The sequence below is a fragment of the Lutjanus erythropterus genome, chromosome 6 (assembly GCF_056507025.1).
Source record: "Lutjanus erythropterus isolate fLutEry1 chromosome 6, fLutEry1.hap2, whole genome shotgun sequence".
Lineage (NCBI taxonomy): Eukaryota > Metazoa > Chordata > Actinopteri > Lutjaniformes > Lutjanidae > Lutjanus > Lutjanus erythropterus.
This window is the reverse complement of record NC_139322.1, coordinates 36,692,828-36,717,331: the sequence shown is the minus strand read 5'-3', so window position 1 is coordinate 36,717,331 and position 24,504 is coordinate 36,692,828. Positions and strand designations below refer to the sequence as shown.

Below are 24,504 nucleotides of genomic sequence, written 5' to 3'. Positions count from 1 at the left end.
TGCACAGCTTACTTCTTTCAATGTGAAGGATCAGCTTTTAAAGTCTGATCTCCTTCCCCTCGTCTCCTTATTCTGTTAGTTTAGCTCCTCATTTTGGCTGCTTGCAGCTGCGATCGATTGATTACAAATCAAGAGCCTCCACTGTCCGGTACAATTCCCGCCATGCTGCTTAAGCTGCCTGTCTGTCTCACGTGCTGTTTTACTCTGATTCTTGAACACTTTCATTTTTCTCACCATCAAGTAAAACTAAACTGCCTAAACTGCGTCTGTTTTGAGACTTGAGATTTGCTACCTTTTAAATCTTTTGGATTGTTCTCATTGGATTTTAGGTCCAGCAACCTGCCAGTTTTTATTTCCTGGCTTGTTGGAGTTTGTGGCAACCTTGCCATATTTCCAGATCTCAGCATATACTTTCATGAGTAAAGTGTGTTTATAACCAACCCAAATGATGGCCAAAACTGCTAAATAAAACCCTAATTGTGAACAACCAAATTTATTCCTTAAAAAATAGTCCTGTACTGTTTCATTGGAGAAGATTCCACAGTAGAGTATTGTGGGTGTACTGGGCAGCTCCCTGTAAGCAAACATGAGGAAGCATTACACAGCATTACTGGTTAAGAAGATTCATGGTCAGTCAGTTCTACCTGGAATGACTCCAAAAAAATAACAGAATAGAAAATGGTACGTATTTCCCACAGAACGGAGGATCACCTGCTGACCACACACTCACACCAAAGCCCTGCGCTTCATTTCTCGAAAGCTGGCGATGACAAAGAATTTTGGGCCCCCCGCGCTCACACATGCATGCACAACTGATTGTGTGCCAGCCCTGTGGTTAATACAACCTTTCCATGGTAATCTGGAGTGACTGAATGCTGTTATCAGCAGCTTAGTGTTATGAGACCCCATTAACGTCAGATTTAAAGCAGTGCCAACATGTTTTTGATCTGTGCTGATGCTGAAGGCCACCTCTGGGGAATACTGTACAGTAATACTGCTAATCCTCTCCTTGTTGGGATGTAGTGTGTGTGTGGGTGTGTGTGTGTGGAGGGGGGCGGAAGGTATTCTAAATCCATGGGTGTTTTATCAGAGAAGATAAAACGATTTGAGGTTCCTTTATGGCACTACCTTTATGGTCAATTATATACTGCTTCTGCAGGAAAGTGGATTAGGCTCCCATTCATTCTGTAATCTGGTCTAACCCTAACCTCCGGGGAATTCACTGGTGTTACTTTAATGAGGATTAAGGTGTGAGGACAAGAGTGTGTCTGTGTGTATGGTGGCAAAATTTACAAACTAAATGAGGTGTATTTGACCAGTATATTTAAGTGGCTACAGAATGGTTCACTTCTATGTGTTAATGTTTTTAATAACACGTGCATTTCCTATTAGAATAAGTCAAAGTGTTTGCTATAAGACTTTCTACTGGAAAAAGAAAGGGGAAAAAAGTGGGATTATGGATAAATTATTTAAAAAATGCACATGGTTTTTACCTCTCTTTGTTCATCGTCATCACCTTACTAATGTGTAATACACTTCAACACTCTGTAGTCTGGTTCAGTGTCCTGCCCACAGCACTGTCTGATTGGGTAGAAGTCACATGTGATAGCCAATCACCACTGAAGGCTGTGTCGTAGACTGGTAGACAGAGATCTGCACTGGTGAGCTCAGCAGAGCTGTGTGTAACTGAAGTTAAGACAGCAGATATTGCCAAAGTTTCAGCAGTTTGGCAGTTACACCACTAAAAAAGCCTGACGTCCTGGTTATGATTTCACTCAATAGAAACGATGTAACGGCTTTTAAATCAGTCAGCCTTCCTTTTTTGTTAGAATCCGCTGTTATCCGCCACAGAATAAAACACAACGTGCATCTATCCTTTCATCTGTCTTTTCAGCTCTGCTTTGAGATTCAGGGAATTATTACTCTGAAAATTAACAGTGACAGTAAAACTGTGTTTCACACTATGATGGTTTCATTTAGTCCGTGGATCACATGCGGGCGGAACCGTGGCAGTTGATCCTTACAGACAATGAGTAGACGACGATCCGTTCCACCCCTGGTTTGTTGGTAGCTAGTGTGTAGCACTACTGTGTTTTAAAGGGCCAGTTTGGATTCACTAAGGTCACACAATAATACAGAAAAACTAACTGATTGAGGCAGATTGAGGTAGATGAGCAACTCCCGTGTTCTGTAACGTAAAATTACTATTTTTGCCAGATGAGTCTGGGGGCTTCGGAGAGAGCTATATTTGGCATAAATAATGGCAGTTTCCCATAAGAAAAGGTTGTCTGACAGCTAAGTAACAAGGTGAAAATATTCTGAATATAGCATACACATAAACTGATATTTATTTTATTTAGGTGGCTAAAATACTTTTTTGCTACTTACCCTGTCTAAAGCTGTACATAGCTTAGCTTCCCTTTTTCTATGGAAAGCTGTGCGAGAAAAGTCCATGACAAGTTACAGGTTATCTACTGGGAAACTTGAACCACCCTGAAGCATTTCATCTCATGTTCAGTTTAGTTAGTCGATGGCAGCATAAAGTGCAGCCACGCTCAATTAATTCAGTGGCACTTGCTGTTTGAAGTAGCACCTATGCCCCTTTTTACAAGGTTGGGACATGATCTCTATTAGGGGAGGTTTTCCGCCTCCACTGCAGAATATCAAGGGAAACCCTGCAACATATCAACTGGGATACCAGCAATCAAAAACAACAAAAAACTATGACTTACAGCTGTAGGATGTTACGTTGTCACTGTGACCATGATTCAATCCATCCAGGATACTTATAGTCAGTGAATCAGGCTTAATATTGGGTTGTAGCAGATTAATTTTAATTTACAGCTGGCTGTAGGATTTAATGGCATCTCATGATGAGGTTGCAACCAACTGCCACTCTCCTTACTGTCCCCTTCCAAGCATATAAAGCCTTCGATTCCAGCGAAAGGCCCCGATGTTGGTAGGCTATAGTAGAAACATAGCGGTGCAAAATAGCACTTTGCATGGAAGAGCAGCTGCGCCCTCTGTAGATATAAAGTGCTCATTTCAAGGTAACAAAAAGACAACACTTATTATTTTATGTCATGATACACTAATTGAAACATACTTGTGAATATTATATTCCATTTATTCAGATTTTTGTCTTACACTGTGGACCTGTAAAACAAGTGCACAAATTGGGTGAGCATCTGCTGCATCCATTGTAGTTTTGATTAGTGTGTGAATCGTCTTAAATTGATAAAATGCAAGTCGCAGGGAGTCTGATATAGTGTTAGTAATAGAGAGTCAGAGTCTGGGCATTGAGAGACACTTTGAATCTTTCATGTATTTCAGAACAACAGACAGTGCCGTGTTTTAACACTTTCAGTTGCCAAAACTATTGTGTAATCTGTAGGAAACTTCTGGTATTATGTATGTTTGAGTGAAGTTTCTTTCGCTGCAGAGCTGTAGAACAAAGCTACTGTAAAATATGATGTGGATGAATCCCAAGCCGCCCCACCCTCCAACCCCATCCTCCATGGTGCTCTGGCTCCACTGTCTGTGTTATTATGTGCTCTGTATGTGTGTATACATGCCTAAACTGCATGTGTGTGATGTGTTAATCCACAGTTTAATCCTTGGAATGAAAAGTGGGGTTTGGCTGCCAGCACTGCCAGCGACGGTTTGTGGAAAACCACAGAGCATAGGGCTAGTGTGTCACTGTACCATGTGTGTACTGTATGTGTGTGTATGAGAGAAAGAGAAACATGAACAGAGCACACAAGGCTACAACCTGTAGCACTCTGAAATGCCAAACTCAATGGAGCATGATAAACCAGCCTCAATAACTTTCCTCTCTCCCTCTCTTTATTTCTTTCCCTTACTCTCTCTGTTTGCTTTGCTTTCTTTGTCCAGAGCACAGATGTATTTTTTTTCCCATACTGTAAAAGTTCACTGCACACCAGATCTCTAAAAATAAATTCTTTATTCTTTGTTTTGGAGTGAATGTCAGCCTTTGCTTTGCTTATCAGACTGAGAGTATTATCACAGGTGTTATATACATAGATAAAATATGTGGTAATCACATGACCAACCAATTATGTAAATTTGCAATCATTAAAATGCAATATCGGCTACAGAAACAAAAACACACTAGAGAAAAGGAAATACATATTGTATTTAAAAAGACAAGGTTAACCCAAAAATTAGCTAAAATGCAAAAAAATAATTGTGCTTTTTAAAATTGTTATTTTGGGTCTAAGGACAGAGGGTGTTATAGGCTGTACAGGTCGTAAAGCCCATTAAGGCAAATAGACAAATTGTGATTTGTGTGATCAGGCTGTATAGATAAAATTGATTAGACTTAGACCTAAAACAAACTGGAACATGGGTCAGTAGTCACACAGCTGGACAGCTCTAAGTACAGGTGTAAACACACACCCGGGAAGCACGCGAGGTCCAATCGCTCAGATCGCGTTCACAGGTGGCTCGCCCTTGGGCTTCAGATGACCACATTCTTTTAGTAATGTGTGTGTGCAATGTGCCCACATTGAAGGACCGCCCACTCAGCTGGCATCCTCCAAGTACATCATTTGGTTCATTGTAATATAAATTATGTGTTTGGGTGCTCTTACCTTCAGCGATTTAGAGTTTAGAGTTGTTGAGGAGAAATTTAAATAACCTTGTGAATCTTCACATGGAATGGCTAAATGGATGGGGTTTTTTTTCATATAGAGCAAAGAAGTGAGATCCAATCACAAGTAGTAACTCAAGGTGCATTTTGAGATATATTATAATGCCAGATGTGAATTCTCTCACTTTGAGTCGGGTCCGAACAAGATCTCACATTGGCATCATCAAAATATGATATAGTATACAGCTGTAATCTTTGTCAAGGCACCTGAAATAACTTTAAAGGCTTATTTATGCTCCATGTTAGTTACGCATATGGATGCAGACGGAGCCTTCTCTCCATACTCTATGTTCATTTCGTCTGTACTTCTGCATGTTCTCTGAGGGCTTGTGGATATGGTTCGAACAGAACGGTACCTCCGGTAGTAGTGGGGGCAGCGTAGCCAGTAGTTCAAGTGAGACTTGCGAGACAAGTTTTTAAAGTCCAGTTGTATCATAAATAACGTTCATTGTCAAATAGGCAGTGTCAAAAATCCCTGTCCACACATTGTGATGTATTAAATGGTGCACAGACCACCTCCATCTACAACGCTGTGTCTGTTTTGCATCCTTCTCAAGAGGTTTGTTATTGAAGCCTCTTCCAGCATCACCAGGTCTGAAACTTTTGACTCTTCTTGGGGGCAACTTTTGACTCCTCATCTTCAGGGAAACTTTTGACTCTTCTTCTTCAGGTTAACTTTTGACTTTTGTGCGATGTTGACTCTGTATTGTTTAAGATCCATACCAATGTAAAGGACGTATGGAAAAAAGTGGGCAGTGACAGTTATATTTTTTAAAACTAACATATCTGTTTTTGCACATAAAGGGAGCATAAATGGGCCTCAAATCTGTTGGCCATTAGTATTGTACATATGAACACTGAAAGTCAAACTGAGATAGAATCTTGTGCTGAGAATCAGTCATTAGCTCTACAACAAACTAAAACAGGATTTCGGCAATAGGTCATTACAGCTACTCAGCTTTATGACTGGTGGGGTGAGTCATTTGCACCCTCTATTGGTCAGCCACCACAAAAAAAGATGCTTCTTACCAGTGGTCCATGGTAGCAGGCCATTCTTGAACTGACCTATGTTGAAGCACTGATTACCAAGTATGACTAATGAGGGTGGCAAATGCAGAGACAATTTGCATTTGCTAACTCGACAGGTTGTACCTAGCTGTGGAATTACTGATAGAGCGAAAGAGACACGAGGATGGAAGCAGTTGTCTTTTTGGTCCTGATACATTTCATGTACCAGAGTGTGAGGGAGACAGCCTCCTCTTCAGAGTTGAAAGTAATAGAACAGGAGCGAGATGGAGACGGACAAGGCGAGATACCCACGTCAAACCGCTCAGGTCAGCATCCAAGGCATTTTAACAAGCCCTTCTGTCTGTTACAGTCGTGGTCGAACTAGCCTTAATAGCCAGCCTTTGTCAGATCCTCCCAGCCTGTGTCAGAGGATACCAGCCGACGGAGATTACTGTGCGATAAGGCTGGAAACATTGACAAGCTCAGAGTCTGAGTTAAAAAGCAGACCACTTGGTAATTATTGTTGTGCTGTAAGAGAAAGGCCAACCAAAAACATGGTGTGTGGTTCACTGACCCTGGTAAATTTCATGCCACTGAACATTCAACCGGCAGCTTGAGGAGAACAGTTATATAGCAACCTGATTTGGGTGGAAAGGGGAAAAGTGTTAAAAAAGCTATGCCATTGAGGTCATCAAGGGGACTCAAGCGAAGTTCCACACCAACTCCAGATGAACCCACAACTTTTCCAATGACAAGTTATAACTATTTGCAGCATTTCCTCAGTCTGACATGGCAAACGTGACCAAGCCTCTCTCACAAGATATAAATATGAGAAAGTCAAGTTACCAAAATGAATATTGTTACATAGGGGGCCGTCAGGATACAAACACTGCAGGAATTAGAATTAGTGAATGCAACCAAAGAATATGTCTTGTCATTAGTACTAGGCAACCTGTACTCAAATACATTTCAAACTAGGTAAACAGAAATAGTTTATAACACTTTATTTGAAGGGGGACGTCATTACACTGTCATTACAATGTCATTACACCTGTGATAAACATGAAGAAGTCTTTATGAATGAATGACATACTTATGAAGGTCCATTGTCAAAAGTGCCAGTGTCAAAACCAACCACATAAGCTAAGGTTTGTCAGGTTGTCGTAACAAAGACATCTCAAACAATGTCAATTTGGCATTAAAAATGGCAGAACTGACTGGATGACACTTAATGGCAACAGTCATAAACATTGATAAAGGCTAATTCTTGTTCATGACAGGTGTTATGACATGGTTATGACAGTGTAATCTTATGCACACCCATTCAAATAAATTGTTACCAAATAATTTTGCCATCTTAATTAACTTGTAGCTAAACTTAAAAAAATGCCCCATAAATAAATTAATATACACATAAATTTGTTTAACAGAAATGTTATATTAAATTTCTACTTACATTGAGCATAAATGGGGCTTTTGCTGCAACACACTTCATCACATAGATCAATATTAGGCCCCAGGCCAGTATTCAGTATAACCTCAGCCGCATATTGTTTTTTTAATGAGAGCATTATAGGACTGCAGGCGACTAAGCCACCGACTTTCCTGTCACAAGCCTGCCCCTTTAACCTGTAGGGAGCTCCCCTCCTGCAGGTTATGTAACAAAATAAATAAATGCTTCCCTCTGCAGTGCATGGAGTGTTTTTGCAGTAAGTCTAATGACAACATTGTTCAAGCCTTTAATGACAACTGGAGAATGGTAACTACTTTATATCAGTAAAGCAATCAAAGAGGAAGGTTCTATACAAGGATACAAGGCGATTTATTTGTCATTTAACAACAAGGTTGTAAAATGAGATTTAGTTGTATTTCCCTCTTTAAACAATTGGTAAAATATAAATAATAATATAGAACAATTTAATTAATATGGTGGAGTGCTGAGGGTGAATTGAGCAGTCTCACAGGGGGAAGAAGCTGCACTTCATGCTGGTGGTACGGCAGCAGATACTTCTGTATCTCCTGTCCATTGGTAACAAAATGAACAGAAGGGTACCAGTGATGTTCTGGATGGTTTTAATGACCCGGTGTAGAGGTTTTTTCTGTCCCATGCCAGTTTGTGATTGTGTCCTGTCAGGATGCTTTCAATTACTCCTCTGTAGAAGCGGACAGGAACATGGCTCATACATTTTGCCGCCTTAGATTCCCTTAAAAAATACAGCTGTTTCTGAGGCTTCTTTATCAGGGTAGAGATTCACCTGCTCCACCTCAGCCTCACTGATGTAGACATGAGTGTGCGTTTTTGCGTCCTTCCACGGTTTTTCTGACTTTGAGCAGTAGTTTGTTTTCTGTGCACCACTCTACAAGACTGTTGGTTTCCTCCCGACATGAAGTCTCATTGTTTTTTAAAATCCAGCCGATGATAGTCTTGTCTTCTGCAAACTTCACAATAGAGTTTTCTTCATGTCAGGTGTTGCAGTCATGGGTGTACAGCGTGAACAGGAGGGGGCTGAGCACACAGCCTTGGGGGGCTCTGGTGTTGAACACTAGAGTGGATGAGGTGAGACTGCCAATCAAAACTGTCTGGTACCTGTTTGTGAGGAAGTCCAATATCCAGTTGCAGAGTGTGGTTCTCAGGCCAGGAGTGTTCAGTTTACCAGTCAGCTTCATGGGGGAGATTGTGCTGAGCTGAAATCAACAAATATTTTGGTGTAGGTGAGTGAGACTGAGTACGGGGCAGTGGATTTCACATCCTCTGTGGCTCTGTTGGTTCTGAATGCAAGCTGGTGAGGGTCCAGGCTGGCTGGGATACTGTTGCTGTAGATATAAAACATGGGGTACACAGGCAAAACAGGGAAGTGAGGCTGAATGGTGAGTGGTTTCATTAGAAAGATTGTTTTGAAGATGTGATTGTTTGGGAGGGAAGTCAATTGGGCATAGTAGTAGTTTATAGGGGCTCACTATTTGATCCAAGGATCCAAGTGTACAAATTATATTAGACATATAACTACCTTTTGATTAGTTTTAAATTACTGTAAACAAAGAATTTGTCCAAAATATAACATATATATGCAACTGGGTAACCACCTATGTGTTTTATTTTGTAGGTTTGCTAACTCACAGATGAAATCTTCATATGGCTTGTAAAATCTATAAACGTCAGGCCTGCAAACAGCATTGATCGCGCCCTTGATTTTATGGAGAGCAATGATGGCATGTTTAATGTTTAAAGAGAATCATTACCCTGGAAAGGGTGAAGATAGAAAAGAAGTATCAATAGGGGCATGTAGCGATGGATGTAGAGATGGATGATGAGATTGATTCCCTTTATAAAGTGATGGATGGCAGCAGTTTGCAGTCTGATATACAAGTGGCTGGTTGATTAAAAGAACGGTTTGAGGATGAAAAGCATAAAAAAAAAACATTTCTATTTAATTTATATAATTTTGAAAACCAGAAGATAGATTGAGGTATTCATTTTAAATGAGATGGGGTTAATGTATTTAAGATCTGATTTGCAGTAAATGAATATTTCATACATGGCAATGTCAGGGAACATCATTCTTTACAGTATTCTTATCCCCAATGTGTCAGAATGTGATGGAAAGCAGGCTGTTTACCCCTTTACAACATTTCTAAGCAGCAAAACAACATAAACGAACTCTTAGCGGGAACTATTTTAAGGTCATGGAAATGTTTCTACCACTTGTAGAAGCTTTGCATATTCATCAGAGCCACTGTGGAACTCTAAGACAAAATATATTCACCAATAGAGCGTTGACAAAGGAGTGGCAAATGTGTGAGGCACTGGGAGAAATGAAGTTCTCTCCCTCCACTCCAGTGTTTTATGAGAGACAAAGTGAAGTCTGAGTGCTAGTACGTAGAGGACCCTCTCTTCCTGGTTTCGGCTGTGATAGGGATGGAGAGATGGGAGAGGACGAGTGAAGGAGTGTGGAGATACAAGATAGGGGAGAAGAGGATGTGTGCCCTCAGTCAATTGAAAAGCTGTCAGGGTGCAGGTGCATACAAGCTACAAGCAAGAGATAAGAGGCAACTCTGTCTCTCTAGCTGTTTTCCTCTTCACCTCTCCTGCCCTCTTTCTCCCTTGTTATCATCTCTCTTTTTCTCTTTTACTTCACCACTGCACCAGTATTAATCAAGCCGGTAATGGTAAAGCAGTCTGTTAAGGAATTCTGACCCTCTGACATGTCAAATGCCATTTCCTGCCTCAGTAGATAAGGATGGACCTGTTTACCTCAGACTCTCTAGTGCTCCCTACAGAGTGTCGGGGTTTCTTTTGGGAGAGTGAGAATCGTTCTCTCTCTTTACACCAGGGATTAAACATCAAGGACCTATCCAGTTTTAAGCAAATCACTGGAATGGTGCAAACAATGCTAAAAGCATACACTTCTATAAGATGGATTTAAGCTAATGGAAAGACTTATATACATTTATTCACTTTCATGTAGAGTTAAAGTAGAAGTTTTGATACCACTGTCATGTCAGTACACTAAATATGAAGCTACAGCCAGATAAAATACAACAGCTAGCTGTTTCCCCCTACTTGCTATTACTGTGATCACTAAATATTATATGTCGGTGGTCCCCTGTGGCCAAGTTTTTGGAAGTTTTACTTACTGCAGCTCCTTACTTGCAGGCTTCCCACCATGTACATTCAGACATCTGCAGATGGTCCAGAACATGGCGACCCGTCAGCATGTGTCACCCCGCTGATCAAATCGCCCCACTGGCTTCCAGTCGCTGCCTGCATCAAATTCAAAACCCTGACACTCGTCTACAAAAGGGCAACTCAAAACTGCTCCCACCTACATGAACTCCCTCATTCAGGGCTTCATTCCCTCCCGCTCACTACATCCTGCCAAGGAAAGGCCCCTGATTCAGCCACCACAACAGGGCCCTTGGTTGCTAGCTAGTGGTGACTCTGTTCAATCTGCAGGGTCCCTCTGCTCTTTAAAAGAAGGCTTAAGACGCAGTTCTTTCATGAACTTGATTGGCTGCAAAAAAAGAACCCTACCCTGCATGTACCCTATGTATTATCTCTTGCACTGCCTAAAGGCACCTATGTCCCATCAGACTTGAGCTTTCCTTAGACTTGTTCTTTCCCAACTAGATCCTTGCTTGTGCTGTATCAGCCCTCAGATGTATGTCACTTTGGATAAAAGCGCCTGCTAATCGAAATTGTAAACTGTACTTCCAGTCTAGGGTTCAACATTACCATAGCCTGATGGCCCGTGACCATCAAAAAGTTTCTTTGTAGCAAACATACTGATTCCTTTGCAGTTTTAAGTTCAGCACTCTACAAAAACAGCAAACAGTACCTGTTACCAAATATTTACTAATATATCAGGGCTACATAGTACGGATTTACTAACTGGTTGATTCCACTGGGCACAGCTGCATCATGGGGCTTATCGCAGCCATGCTACATAGCACTTGTTATTCCACCTGCAATGTGGCAACATGTCCCAGAATTGTCTGTCTGCTCTGTTCTGTGGAGAACATGCAGGGAGTTGTGTTAAATTGCCTTCTCTGTATTCTTTTTAGATAATTACATTTAGGCCACAGAAATGTTTTAATGTTTTATGAAATGTTTAACAAGTTAGCTGTCTCCTTTAATGTTGGATCATCAAATGTAGTTGTATTTAATTCTGTCTGCCACAGTTTTTCACTTGAACATCCACATATGAACACAAGTGGAGTAACCTGTGGCTAACTTTGTGTATGCTATATTTTTTCCCTCTAGAAACAGCCTGTATACTCGGGTAGCTAAAAAATTGCAGAGAGAAGTGTAGCAGCAACAAAAACAGAAGCCTCCTTGACAGGAGGGCTTAGACAAGGGATCCACAAGAGTTGTACAGGGAGGAATAGAGGACGGTGTAAAACAGAATTTCAAACATGATGTTAATCCTGACAGTGTAGGCTCAAGTTGTTCTTCACTAAGAGGAGCGTTAGACTCCACGAATAGAAGGTAGACAAAGATAGAGAAAATGCTTTACTGTACTGGTTGGTGATGTGAGTGTGATGTCTGGTCTGAGAGACATGCAGTGCCTTGATATTAAGACATTTCTTGCAGGACTTTTTGGAGAAAGCCAGTGGCTGTGCAGTAGGCAGACAAGTTTCAAGATAAACTGATGGCTCTCTCATTTACATTGCCTTTGTGATTTTGACACACATTAACTTAATGTCTTGATGTTTGTTTGATGTTATGTGTTTTTTTTTTTACCCTGGTAATGAGTGAAATAATATTTTATTCAGTCTTATTTTATATAGTTGGAATAGAAAATTTGAGGTTCAGCTTAAACCTCATTATTGAATGATTCAAGAACTTTGAACGCTGAAACTAACTCTGCTAAATAGAACCACCTGGGATTCATCTTGGCAGAAAAAGCAGGTTCAATCAGAGTTTAAAATTTCACTTAAACTGCTGACTTAATAGATAAAAATATCTGCATATGAATGTAGAATCCGTGGGTAAGAGACATGATTTTGGTATCTGAAGGATCCTGGTTTCTGTTTGTAGTCCAAGTAGAATTAACCAATCACATTCACAACAAGCTTCGGTCGCATGTAGGTAAACAATCCATATGTAGAGAGAAATGCACTCTTGGAACCCATCGGCTGTTGTCTCATTGTAATTTAGCGTTTTATTAGCTTTTTAAAACAAAAATCATATGCAGATTTGTTTGTAGACTTTGAACAATGACTTGAAGTTCATTTTCTGGATATCCACTGGCTGCACCAGAAGCCCCGAAGCATCGGCTAAATCGACGGGCTCAGAGATTTGATCTGACCTAGGTACGACATCAGTTGCCAACAAATTGCATGTAATAACAATTATGCACTCTAACAGCCCTTTATGATAATAGCCAAACGACAATGCTGTGAGAGTCAAGGCTGGTAATTAAACTGGTTTAGATGAAGGATCAGTTGCTCATCAAATTGACTAGGATTAGACTGCATCATTTAACACTGTCCTGCATCACAGGATGAGCTCTGTTTCACATACATGACAAAAACAAGAAACAACAACAGTTAAAAGTTGAGTCAGTAACCTTGTTTCTTTGCTCTGATTTCTCCCTCTCCCCCCAAAGTGTGACTTAACCACTTTAAGGGAAAGTGGCTGCCAGAATGAAGCAGGTAGTCAGCTATTTGGCTGCCACTTGGCGAGCCGTCTGAATCGCGATTAGGAGTTTTGTGCCACACAAATCTTTTTACTACCTCTAATGTTTTGCCTTGACATTGAAACATGCAGTTGTTTCAAGCTAATACTGGAATATAATGCCTGAACCAAGAATTATTTTTAAAAAAGTAGAGGACACACTATATTCATAACATATCAAAACCTGTAATACAACTGTACGCCCAGTGTGTCGGCACGCAGGCAAGATGTTGCAGACTTCCACTGAAATTGTGTGCAGCCCTCAAGTCAGTCACAATATTGGATTCTCCTCATTTTTCCTCCTTGGGCGCTACTTCTTGTGAGATGTTAACAAGATTTTCTAATTAGTCGCCTGAAACACATTTGAGATACCAATACTTTGTAGTTGACAGGATAGAAATAAAATGCCATGTAGGACAAACAATGCTTCATATGTGCAGCCAAGGCCATTAAGGAAAACACGAAAAAACATCACTCTAACTCCGAGAGAAGCATGGTTTAGAGGCGATAAAAGCATCTTCCTTATCAGTCTCGTAGCTTTGCCGGAGGCTTTTGTAGTTTCTGGTGTGTTTTGTGTCTTTTCCGTTTTCCAATTTCTCCCCTTTCATTTCTCTCCCCCTCTCTTTGTCTCGGTAAGCTGGTCTGCGTGGTCCAGAAGTCTGAGGCCTCTGTGTTCCGTCCGCCTCCGCCTTCGCTGCCGGAGATTAAAAATAATGGGCAGCACCATTAATTAAGCAACTAATCTAACTGTTTATGTTTTGTCATATTTACCGCTCACAGATGCGTAGAGAGCTCCCCCAAAAATGACTGCTCCCACACACATTAAAATGCCTTCGCAGCACGCACACACACACACACACACACACACACACATTAACAACAACAACCCCATACATGGCTCGACGGGCTGTCAGGGACGCTGCTTCACCTCGTTCCAGCTTAAAAACCAATGCCTCCCCCTCTCCCGCTTTATTTTTATTTATTTATTTTTGTAAGCGGCTCAGTTAATATTGTTGATTTAAGACCTCACCTTCAATTTGGTGTAGCATGTGGACAGAGCTTTAGCTTTTGCCGTGGCTGAACCAATTTTCTGCTTCAAGCGCCTTTAATAAACCATGCAGCGCTATCAGGAGGCTTTGGCTTCCCTGATGAAGGCCATTTATTTCAAATTAAAGGAGAGTTCCTTATCTTCGGCGGCCTCAAACGGAGAGAGAGATAAAGATGGCGTGCCTCGGCATCGTCCTCTCTACGTTGTTAATGTGATGAGAGGAGAGGAGGGGGCGAGGAGGCAGAAGTAAGAAAGGAGAGCGAGTTGGAGAGAAGACAGAGACAAAAAGTGGAAGTAGACAGATTAAACAGGCGAGATAAAACATTGGAGGTGGGGTGGGGGGAACAGAGGAATCTGATAGGCTGTCATCTTTTTAAAATGGTCTTGTGAGAGAACACCAATGGATGCTTCATTCCTTCTCCTTTCATCATTTTATCTCACTTCCTTCCTTTATATGTTTTTCTCTCTGTCTCTGTTCATTTTCCTCTTTAACCTCTATCACCCGCGCTCAGATAAACTCAGTCATCGCAGCTATGATACTGTTGATAAAGTGTCTGTGCGCCTGTGTGGATGTGGATACGCTGTAATTGAAACGCTGGGGTCAGCTCTCCTCTGTGAATCAAAGCCAAAAAGAGCCTTTAATTTGGCTTTCAATTAAATCCGGTGTTAAATGCTCCTCACAGAGAGCGTGTGTGTGCAGGGGCGCGGTGTAGGGGTGATCGACGTGTCGGTGTGTTAGTGTGTGCGCGCGCACGTTCAGCGTGCCTTCGTGTTTACGGTGTCCTATCAGCTGTGTGTGGGTTGCGTGCATTTGTGCATGTGCCTTTCTATACCTGCGTGGGCGAACATAACTCGCTTGTCTCTGCTTCAATCAGTCAGAATCCATTACAGCAAGGCACCCAGGCAGCGAGCCTGTCATAGTTAACAATCACACAGATAGACAGGCAAAGACCAATTATAATACAGCCTACATATCAAATTAAGCACGGCTGATTCAATCTCTCAAAGCACACTTTTCTGCTGTATTTGATCAGAATGATCCTACCCACTCAATTAAATGTGATTTAGCCCTAATTGCATGATTTGCAATGAAGCACGTTCTATACCCACCATTGGTTGTTAAACAGGTTGCAGTGGGTGAGGTTGTTAATTGTTTTTCATCTGTGTCTTGCCTCATTTCATCAGACTTCTTCTTTCCTATGAATATTTTTCTTCTTTTTTTGTTTTAATAGTTTTTTCATTTTCTTTTGTTCTGTTGTCGCTAAGACATGCATGAAGTGAACTGTACCAGCGGTACAAAGCTTTTATTACAAACTTTTTCAATGGCTGTTGTTACATTTGTTGTTAGGTATGTCTCCATTTTTTTTAACAAGAGAAAAGTGTTTTACTTCTTTCTTAGGAGTGGGTGATAGAAACCATATATGTACAACCCCAATTCCAAAAAAGCTGGGACATTGTGTCAAACATAAATAAAAACAGAATGTAACAATGTGCAAATATTTTTCGACTTCTATTCAAATAAATATTGAAACTGATGATGATTGTTTCTTAATAAATATACACACATTCTGAATTTGATGGCTGCAACTCGTTTCAAAAAAGTTGAGACAAAGGACTGGGAAAGTTGTGGAATTCTCAAAAAAATTCCTTCATTCAACAGATGAACAGGTTAATCAGTAATCCACTGCTAGAAAATTTTAAACTTATGCAGATTTTTAAGCCCAACATAAATGCTGATTTAATATTTATGTGCTATATATAGACATGAAAATTAAAAAAAAAATGTGGCCCAAGTGTTGTCCTTCCGTCCTTTCTTCCTGTTTTAGTCAGGGGTTTTACTATCTCTGCCGTGTCTAAACCTGGACGGGATCTTGCATTTGGCCTGTGTTTCATAGGCTGTAGATGGCTCTGTTTAAAGCTAGTGTCTATCCTTTGAAACTAGATGACCTAAGGAATCCACTAGTACCAACCATGTCATGCCAGCTTGTCAGGGAGGAGGTTAAGTAATGCTCCAAGGTTAAGGCTTAATTTTGGCTTGGAATAAATGATGTATTCCAATAGTGCATACCGGGGTCTCTAAAAAAGTATTGGAATTGTATAGATTGGATATGTCAAGAAAGCTGAGCCCAGATGTACTCATGTGTGATGATGTTACATCCCATTGTAGCAGTTTCTTTGTAGCGAGATCATTTTTTGAAACTTGACAAGTGGAGACATGTTAGAATGAAATTGATTTGCTGGGGACGATCTAATCAACTCTGTGACAAAACATCAACCCTCTGAATAGGCTGGGACATGCAGGCTCTGACCTATGAATAGGCAACATCAAGTGTAAATTATTTTCAATTTTAGTTTTTGTGAGTATCTCCAAAAATGTAGATTTCTCTAGCTATATTGATGACAGAATGAGCCACTCATATCCACAGAGGGAGCAGTTCCTCCTCCATGAAATCCACCATGTTGCAAAAACATTTTTTCCTACTGTACCCCGAAATGGACAAACCAATCACCGTCTAGATATGATCTTTCACATCTTACGCAAATTTCTCAACCACCGTAGCTTCTCCCGCACACTTTAAAGTTTAGATGACATGTTCGCAATCTGCGAGCTCACTGCTGGATGCCACTGAATCTTACACACTGGTCTTTTAAATTGAGAAGTAAAGACATATCATTCAATTTTTGTTACCTTATCAATTGGGCAAACCCAGGATGTTTGGTTGCAAAACCATTAGGCCACACTATCATTAAAGAAAACTGAGATGAAACTACACAAAAACACATTATTAAAAACTTTGAGACTCTCCACTGGTTGCATCTGCCAGCTGTGGTGGCATTGCAGTAGGTGTTTCGCCATCTGTTGCTTGGCTGAGATCTAATCTCAGTGCACTCAGGTGTATTTATTTGTTGCGACCAATAAAAATCCTCGACAAACCCAAGCCAAAGTGATATCTACAGTGGATTCAGTGTATTTGATCCATCTGGTCCAATATTCAAGCTTCACATGTTGACGCTCATCAGTTCTTTGATTTCACTGGTGTTTTAAAGCACTTCTAGTTTTTTCAGTCTGCATTATTTGTCTGCAAGCCCAAATTTACACTGTCAGTGAGAAAGGGAGGACCAGTACTAATGTTTTTTTAATTTCATCTTTCTGTATCTGTGTGTCTGTCTTTTGCAGGTCTCGCAATATAGACCCGGTGTGTGCTGGCCTGCAGGCTCAGATTTTATCCTGTTACAGGGAAAACAGGGACCAGACCCTAAGGTGTTCAGACCTGGCCAAAGAATACATGCAGTGTATCAATGCTGCAAAGAAGGTGAGAGCTTTTTTCAAATCTGTAATGTGTGAGTTTTGGGAGATCGTTAAAGATCTGATGGATTAATATATCTGGAACAGGAGCATTATAGCAAGTTGTATTATTGTGTCACCACTCCTGTGAAGCTGACAAGAAAGCTGACAAGAAAGACATCCTATTATGAAGATCGCTTTTTAAAGCTGTGTCAATAGCAACTTTCTGTCAAACATGATAAAGATATGTTAATAATGTTCATAATATCATATTGTACTTCATATGGCCCCTTAAAGAAGCTCTGATTTGGGGAAGTTTGTGACATAACAATCCAGCCTGACTGGTGGCTTTTGAAGTTTTCCATGGAGAGATATGTTGTTATTTTCAGAGCAGCACTCTGTCTGATGTAAAAGAAAGAAATTCATTTCTTTTCATGTTCTCAAGATTATTCTGGGGTAGTTAAGGAGTGGAAAAAAATCAGATTGATAGGATTTTGAGTGCTGTCACTTTAGGTTTTTACACAGAGAAAAATCTTGTCATTAGAAGCAGCTTTCAGAGTGAATGTCTGATGTAAAAGTACGAAATCCAAGTTCTGCAGTGCTACCAAACTTGTTTTCCTACCGATACTGAAAATGACACCTTTTCAAAGGCAAACACAGTTTGGGATGCTGTGAAATGAGTCCTCAGCGGCACTCCAGCTTGTCACTGCAGCCTTCACCATTTCTTATTTCTAATTTTAGGTAGTTTACAGACACAGGATCATTTAAAGTAAGTGAGACAGAAAGTAAAGCAGGTTGTTATCTGAAAATAAGGAGTCAAACTAGACATTTTCCGAATATAGAAGCATATAAACATCTCCATTGATATATTGTGTTCTATTAATTTTTGAATTGAAGAAAACCATCTCAAAACTGAAAAATAAGAATTCCTGAAAGTAGGACAGATGATTTCAAGTAAACAAGACTGGTGGGATCGTCCAGTCAGAGGCAGCAATAATGTCTGCAGCCTCATCAATTCTAGGAGTGTATGAGAGCAGAATTCTTGCCCTGTAGACTGTAAACAGGATTATATAATCTCAGGCCCTGTTTAAATACTTTTTTTCCTGTTTATTTGCATTAGGCTTCTGCTTTTCTTCAAGTTTGAAAACTCATCGTTCAGCCCAGTCCCTCATCATAGCAAAAGAAGAGGACATACTGTATATACAAGTGTAATGCTGTTGATATGACCCATATTTATATTCATATTTATCTTTGCTGGTTTTTTTTTTAGCTGTGAAGTAAGATTTTGGATTGGATTTTGGACAATGTGCCATTGCTGATTGACATTGTAAATAGTACAACTCTGTGATGTGAGACTGGAAATTTCAAAGCAGACCTAACTATTTATTAAGTCTTGGGTTTTTTAAATGAAGATTTGTGAGTTAATGGAGACCGATAAATATAAACAAATGCTAGCAAATATGGAGCTCGAGAACTAACAGAAATAAATAAAAGCTCATCAGAAAAAACAGCTGAATGTATCAATAAATAATATAGTCACCAATAAGAATAAACTCTTAAAAATGACTCATGTAGCTAGCAAACTCATTGGTATTCCCACCCCCTACTTATCAGATTGTGCCCCCTCATCCTTGATCTGCAAAGCATTCACAATCACACGTCATGATCGATCCAGACCATCCGCTCTACCAGCATATTACCCCCCTTCCTTCTGGAAACAGATATAAGCCCCTTTTTTCATACACATGTGCAAGTTTGGTTTGACTCAGGTTTGCACAGCAGGGCTTTGCATCTCCATTACAACAAGTCTACCCACTTTAACAAATGATGAATGAATGCTTGAGTTGTAAAATCATGGATAAACACATTTAATTTCTCATAAATTCTTCACAATAAAAGGCCTGTGTTACTTAAAAACACTTATTTTGAGGCTGTAAAATCAGGCAATGTTAGCTTTTCATCAGCAGTAATTTAAAACAAGTCACACAGCTGAAAGTGAACATGAAACAGGAAAGCAAAGCAGATACCTGAAAGAACAAACAGTGCCTCACAAGAGAAACTGAACCTCAAACTACAGATTCAGTTAGAAAAGTACTGAGAGCTGAACACGCTTGACGCTGACGCTTGGAGGCAGGTCAGGTGCACTTCACTCCAAAGATTGTCCATCTCTGGCATCATTTTGCACAGATCTGCACAGAAATGCAAATCAGCACAGCACAGTTTGACTCAGTGCAGCCAAAAGTAACAGTGCAAAAGCCCTAATAGACGCTCAAGGTACAGAAAGCTCAAGAGCTTTGAGCTTTCAATAAGTAACCTTGCCTTAAAGGGCCAGTGTGTAGAATTTAGCAGCATCTAGTGGTGAGCCTGCAGATAGCGAACATCTCCTCCCACTCTCCCCTTCCAAGCATGTAGGAGAGCCCACAGTGACTGCCACACTCGCTAAAGACGTGAAAGGATGCATCAAGAGCTAGTGTTTGATTTGTCCATTCTGGGCTACTGTAGAAACATGGCGTTAAAACATAGCAGCTTCTGTGATAGGGGACCCTTGTCTTCTGTAGATATAACCAGCTCATTCTGAGGTAACAAAAACACAGCAATTCTTCTTTGTATTTGTTATGATACAATAATGAAAACATACTTAAGAATATTGTTTTACTTTTCTTCTGCAGTTGCTGCCAAATTCCTCCAATAAATCCCCATAAATCTTACACACTGAACCTTCAAGTTATTAGAAATGAGTGTGTGATGTGTCGAGTGTTACTCAGTGTCTCTGTTGTGTGACCCCTGTAGTTAAGTATTCCTGTAAATCCCGTATTCTGTATAATTCCATATCTCTTAACTGTTTGCTTTATGTATGCAATATAATGTATGAAAATAATTTCTCCCCTGAGGCTAAATAAACTATAAACAGCTATCTGCTAATAAAACATCTATCTGTCTGATTAACAAATTTAAAATGATTGTGAAAAAAAATTCAAAGTGCTCTTACTTTTTAATTAGCTTCAAATAAGTTTGTAAAATAAATTCAAACTATTTATTGTTTACTGTTTTGTACTATTTTTATTATGATGCTAATTGTATTTTCCAGTGTTAAATGAATAAAGTTTTAATATATTTTTTTGCAACTTGTTTGCAGAAAAAACTAGATAAAAATATTTTATTTGGAGGTTAAATGAAAGGTTATAAACTGTTGTATCTTTTTACATTCCATCTTAATTAACAAACAGTTTTATTTGTTTATGTATTCATTTCTAATTTTGGCTTGTATAATAACATGTTGACATGTCATGGGGCTTCATAGACAAAGCAACACAGCACATGCAGTTCTACTGAGTAAGATAATCGTGGTTTCCTGCTCTTTTCCGAAGAAATGGAAATGTAGTTGCTGTACTTTTGCCTTTGTTTTTTTCCATTAGAACTGTTTTTGTCTTTCAGCAGTCAAGTCAGGTTATAAACTATGTATTCACTCCAGAGATGGGAGTCAGGAGATCTTGCCTCTTGCTCTTTGTCATTTTTTTTTTTTTTTTTTGCATTTTATCCGTGGTGAAAACCAGTTAAGAACCACTACTTATGCATGCACTCAGTAAAATCTAGCCTCTGTGCTTTCGTTTCCGGCATTTCGCATTCCTCAATTGGATCAACGGCTGTATTATTCAAAAGCAAAGACAAGCTCCTCTCCTCGCGCCTGTGCATCGCTGCAGCAGTTTTAAGTTACAAATTCACAGAAAGTTAGCGAGGAAATATGCGAGAGGAGGAGGAGGAGGAGAAGAAGGAGGGGAGTTGGAGGACAGAATGCTGGAAACTTGCCCTTCCAAAGTTTGTACAGTAGAGGCATTTGAAGGTGTAGCTGCTCATCATGCACCCGAGCAGCGTATTACTCTGCCTCATGCTGCTCTCTGCTCACATCTCCTCTGCGCTGCTCAGGGGCACTGAGGCTTCCCCTGGCATACAGTAATACAGCATGTGATAATCAGCTCACTGAAACTTGATTCCTCTGCTCTTGTACTGATATTTTGTGTGTGTGTGTGTGTGTGTGTGTGTGTGTGTGTGTGTGTGTGTGTGTGGCTGCCTTTACGTGTGTGCACTTTCAATAGCATCTGTAGCTTTGTATCTGTCTTGCATGAAACTCATGCAGACACAAACACACAGCCGATCCTATGTTTGTGTTCTCATACTGCACGTATGAGATCCATCGGTGTGGTGTGTGTGGTTGTGTGCGCCTGTGCATGTGTTTCTCCCTCATATTAGCTGGTGTGAGATAACAAGGAGTGAAGTGAAGATTCTTTGAAGACTGTCTTTTAAAGACCACGGCAGATCATACACAATATGTGTATATGTCTACGTGTGTGTGTGTGTGTGTGGTGCGTGAACAGCTTGCCACGTTACAACTTACACATCAAGGTCTTGCCTCTTGATTAGCCCCTGAGGCATCTCCCTGACTTTCCCCCCATTTATTTGAAAGTTTATAAAGTTCTTCCTCCATTTTGTGTCTTTAAAAGCTGTCACAGTTACTTTGGTTATCATTGATTACTTTTTTTTTTCTTGTGTAGTAGACGCTGCGTAGGCTGCAAACATACTAAATGTACTGACACACTGTGGGACAAAACAGAAAACCACTGCAGCTCACAATGTTTACATTACTGTATTTAAGAACAAAATAAGCTTTTTACACAGAACTACTATGAAGTGATGAGTGCTAATTAATACCTTAATACTTCTACTGTATTTTCTAGGAGCACTCACTCTAGACTTAAAAATCGTGTAAAGCAACAATAAATGTGTGTTCTGAGTTTGTCACACCACAGAGACATGCGTTATTAACCACCAAGCCAAATTTGAGCGATTAAAAAAAATGCTAAGTATATAAAATAAGGTCCAAAAATCATGGAAAAAAGTTGTCTCTGTTCTGTAATGTTGGGGTGTCAAACACATGATGAACTAGATAATGGTGCCCATTCAGTCCAGTGAGAGTTGTTTGCCTGGTGCATAAGCTGAAAAAGTTTTCTAGTTTCCAGGTTTACTTCCTGGCTATACAGCCTGTTGAATATGCGCAGTAGTTCTTGTACCCTGCCCGCAAGTTCCCTACTAGGCCCACAGAGTTTACATAATGGTGATGTCACAGACTTTTAAATTCCTTTTGGCTCGAGGAAAGTTTTACAGATACAGTCATAACTGACTTTGTTTGTAGTTCTTGGTATCCTGTCAAAGGTTTTACAGCCATGTCTTTTATAATGGGGGCCTATAGGGAAAAAACAGTTGTTTGATTTGGGGTGACGTGCCCCTTTAACTTTTTTCCAGTGAGCTAAACTGTGCAGCATGTGCTGAATCCAGCTCATGACTTTTAAAATTTCACGCCTTTGCAGTCTGTTCAACACTATATCAGAAGTGCAGGAAAATATTTTGTATTCATTTAAATCATTTAAAGCATAAATATTGATGCTGTGATAATTCTACTGTGTGCATTTGATAAAAGCCAAACATCGTTTTCAACTCGTCTTTGTAATGCATATTAAATGACTGCATCTTAAGGAAAGTCAGTGTGCTGTGAGCCTGGGGAAAATTTGTTTTCATCTAATTTTTAAGCACAGTTGATGCGTGATGTCTTCTGTTTTGTGAATATAACTTTTAATTCTTTAAGTTTTTTGAGTGGCCTACAAGAGAGACCGCTGCGTATTCACTTAATCAAAGTTAAGAATGAAACAATATAAGAAAGCGTGGGGCGACAACAAACAGACGATGACTTTTCATTCCCGAGCTTTTAACTGAGTGAAAGAGGACTTCATTGGGACTGAATTTGTTTCAGTTCTTGTTTTGTCTTTCCAGACTCGCAGAAGCGACTGTGATGTGTTTTGATCAGTGTCACAGCGGGTCAGTGGACAGGCCCGCATATCACAGACGTCTTCCTGCTGGGTTACGCTGCCGTCTTTATGCGTGCGCGTGTACGTGCTCGTGTGTTTGATGGCAAATGAGGGGAGGATCCCACAGAGCTCGCAGAGACGGAGCAGACAACCTCGAGTCATTATCCGCTGGGAGGCTGAGCCTGACGTGGGCACTGCTACATGTACCACATGCACTCTGTTCAGACACTCGGTGGGATCCTCCAGTCATTTATCTGCGCTGCCCACATGCAAATACGTACACAACACACGCGCACATGCACTGTCTACACGCCTGGTGGGATTCTGAAGTCATTTAGCGCCAATCTGAGAGAGAGCCTGGCTCTGATGCTGATCAATGTCAGAGGCGCGGCTCACAATGGAGAGAGGAGATAAAGAAAAGACAGGCTGAAAAATGAGGGAGAGTGCGAAAGAGGTACAAAGGAGATTTGGGAAAGTGGAGATTTTAAAAAATCTGAGCAGAGATGTAAAGAACTGACCAATGTGAAAAAAAGAGTTTAAACAGAAAAAGAGATTGGGGAAAAACAAAGAAAAAAAAAGTTTGTTACAGCAGCATGTCCAATCACAGGATGCACGTGGAGCTGCAGTGAGGTCGGGATCTGGCCAGCTGCAAGTTGAGACCTCTGAAACTTTAAATGCTGTTATTTTCCCCTTCAGCAAGGCCTACTACAGGGGTGCACACACACACTCACACGTATGTATCCGGAGCCCCGCTGTGGAGTACAGACATAGAAGGCTTCGGGTCTAATACCCAGGGAGTTCCTCCTAAAGTTAAAAGCTGCCTGTCAGACTGGAGAGACAGAGTGAAACAGAGCCAAACAGAGGTAGAATCAGAGAGTGCGGCACAACCTGAAGCTACAAAGTTTAGAGAGTGCTGAGAAGCAGCAGAGTGATTTAGAAAGAGATTTGGAAACACTCTTTCTGTGTACCTGGATATTTTCTTTTGTCTTGATACATGTGAGACAGTCTTTCCATTTCCATGTTTTGCTCTCATGCGTTTGGATGTGATTTTGGAAATGCAAAAACACAATAGAACAGAATAAATTAAACTGAAATGAAAGTGTGTGTTTAAATAGCTATTGGTCGCTGCAGTCATTCCTCGTCTTCTTACTGACCATCCAACCACATTGTAAGAAATGAGGGACATCTGCAGTCCTCTTTCCTTGCAAAAAAATGCATTCTAAAGTTCATCCAAAGCCAATATGAGGCTTCCATAGGCTCCGACAGCCAAATTATTCTTTTTAGCACAAAATGCTGTCTTTGTGCTTCTCCAGACTGTGTTCTTTGCTGCCACATTGGAGGAATATTTCCTTGCTGTTACAAGTTTCTTGCCTGCTAAACTTCGATGATCCACAGAGTCGCTCAGGAAGCCCCTGCCGATCCATGCTGTTGTAAAAGAACAGCATGCTCCGATGC

At 40.4% G+C, this 24,504-nt stretch overlaps 1 protein-coding gene across 3 annotated transcripts in view; it reads left to right on the top strand.

Moving 5' to 3' along the window:
* The window catches only part of LOC146325666 (MICOS complex subunit mic25a-like), a 108,258-nt gene that overhangs the window by 58,859 nt on the left and 24,895 nt on the right, over positions 1-24,504 (top strand). For 2 of the 3 annotated variants that reach the window (XM_084721799.1, XM_084721797.1), the window contains one exon: positions 17,084-17,219. In XM_084721799.1, coding sequence (XP_084577925.1) covers positions 17,084-17,219 — 136 coding nt within the window. Of the gene's footprint in view, positions 1-17,083; positions 17,220-18,311; positions 18,459-24,504 lie in introns of those variants that run through there. The other variant, XM_084721798.1, reaches the window with a different exon arrangement.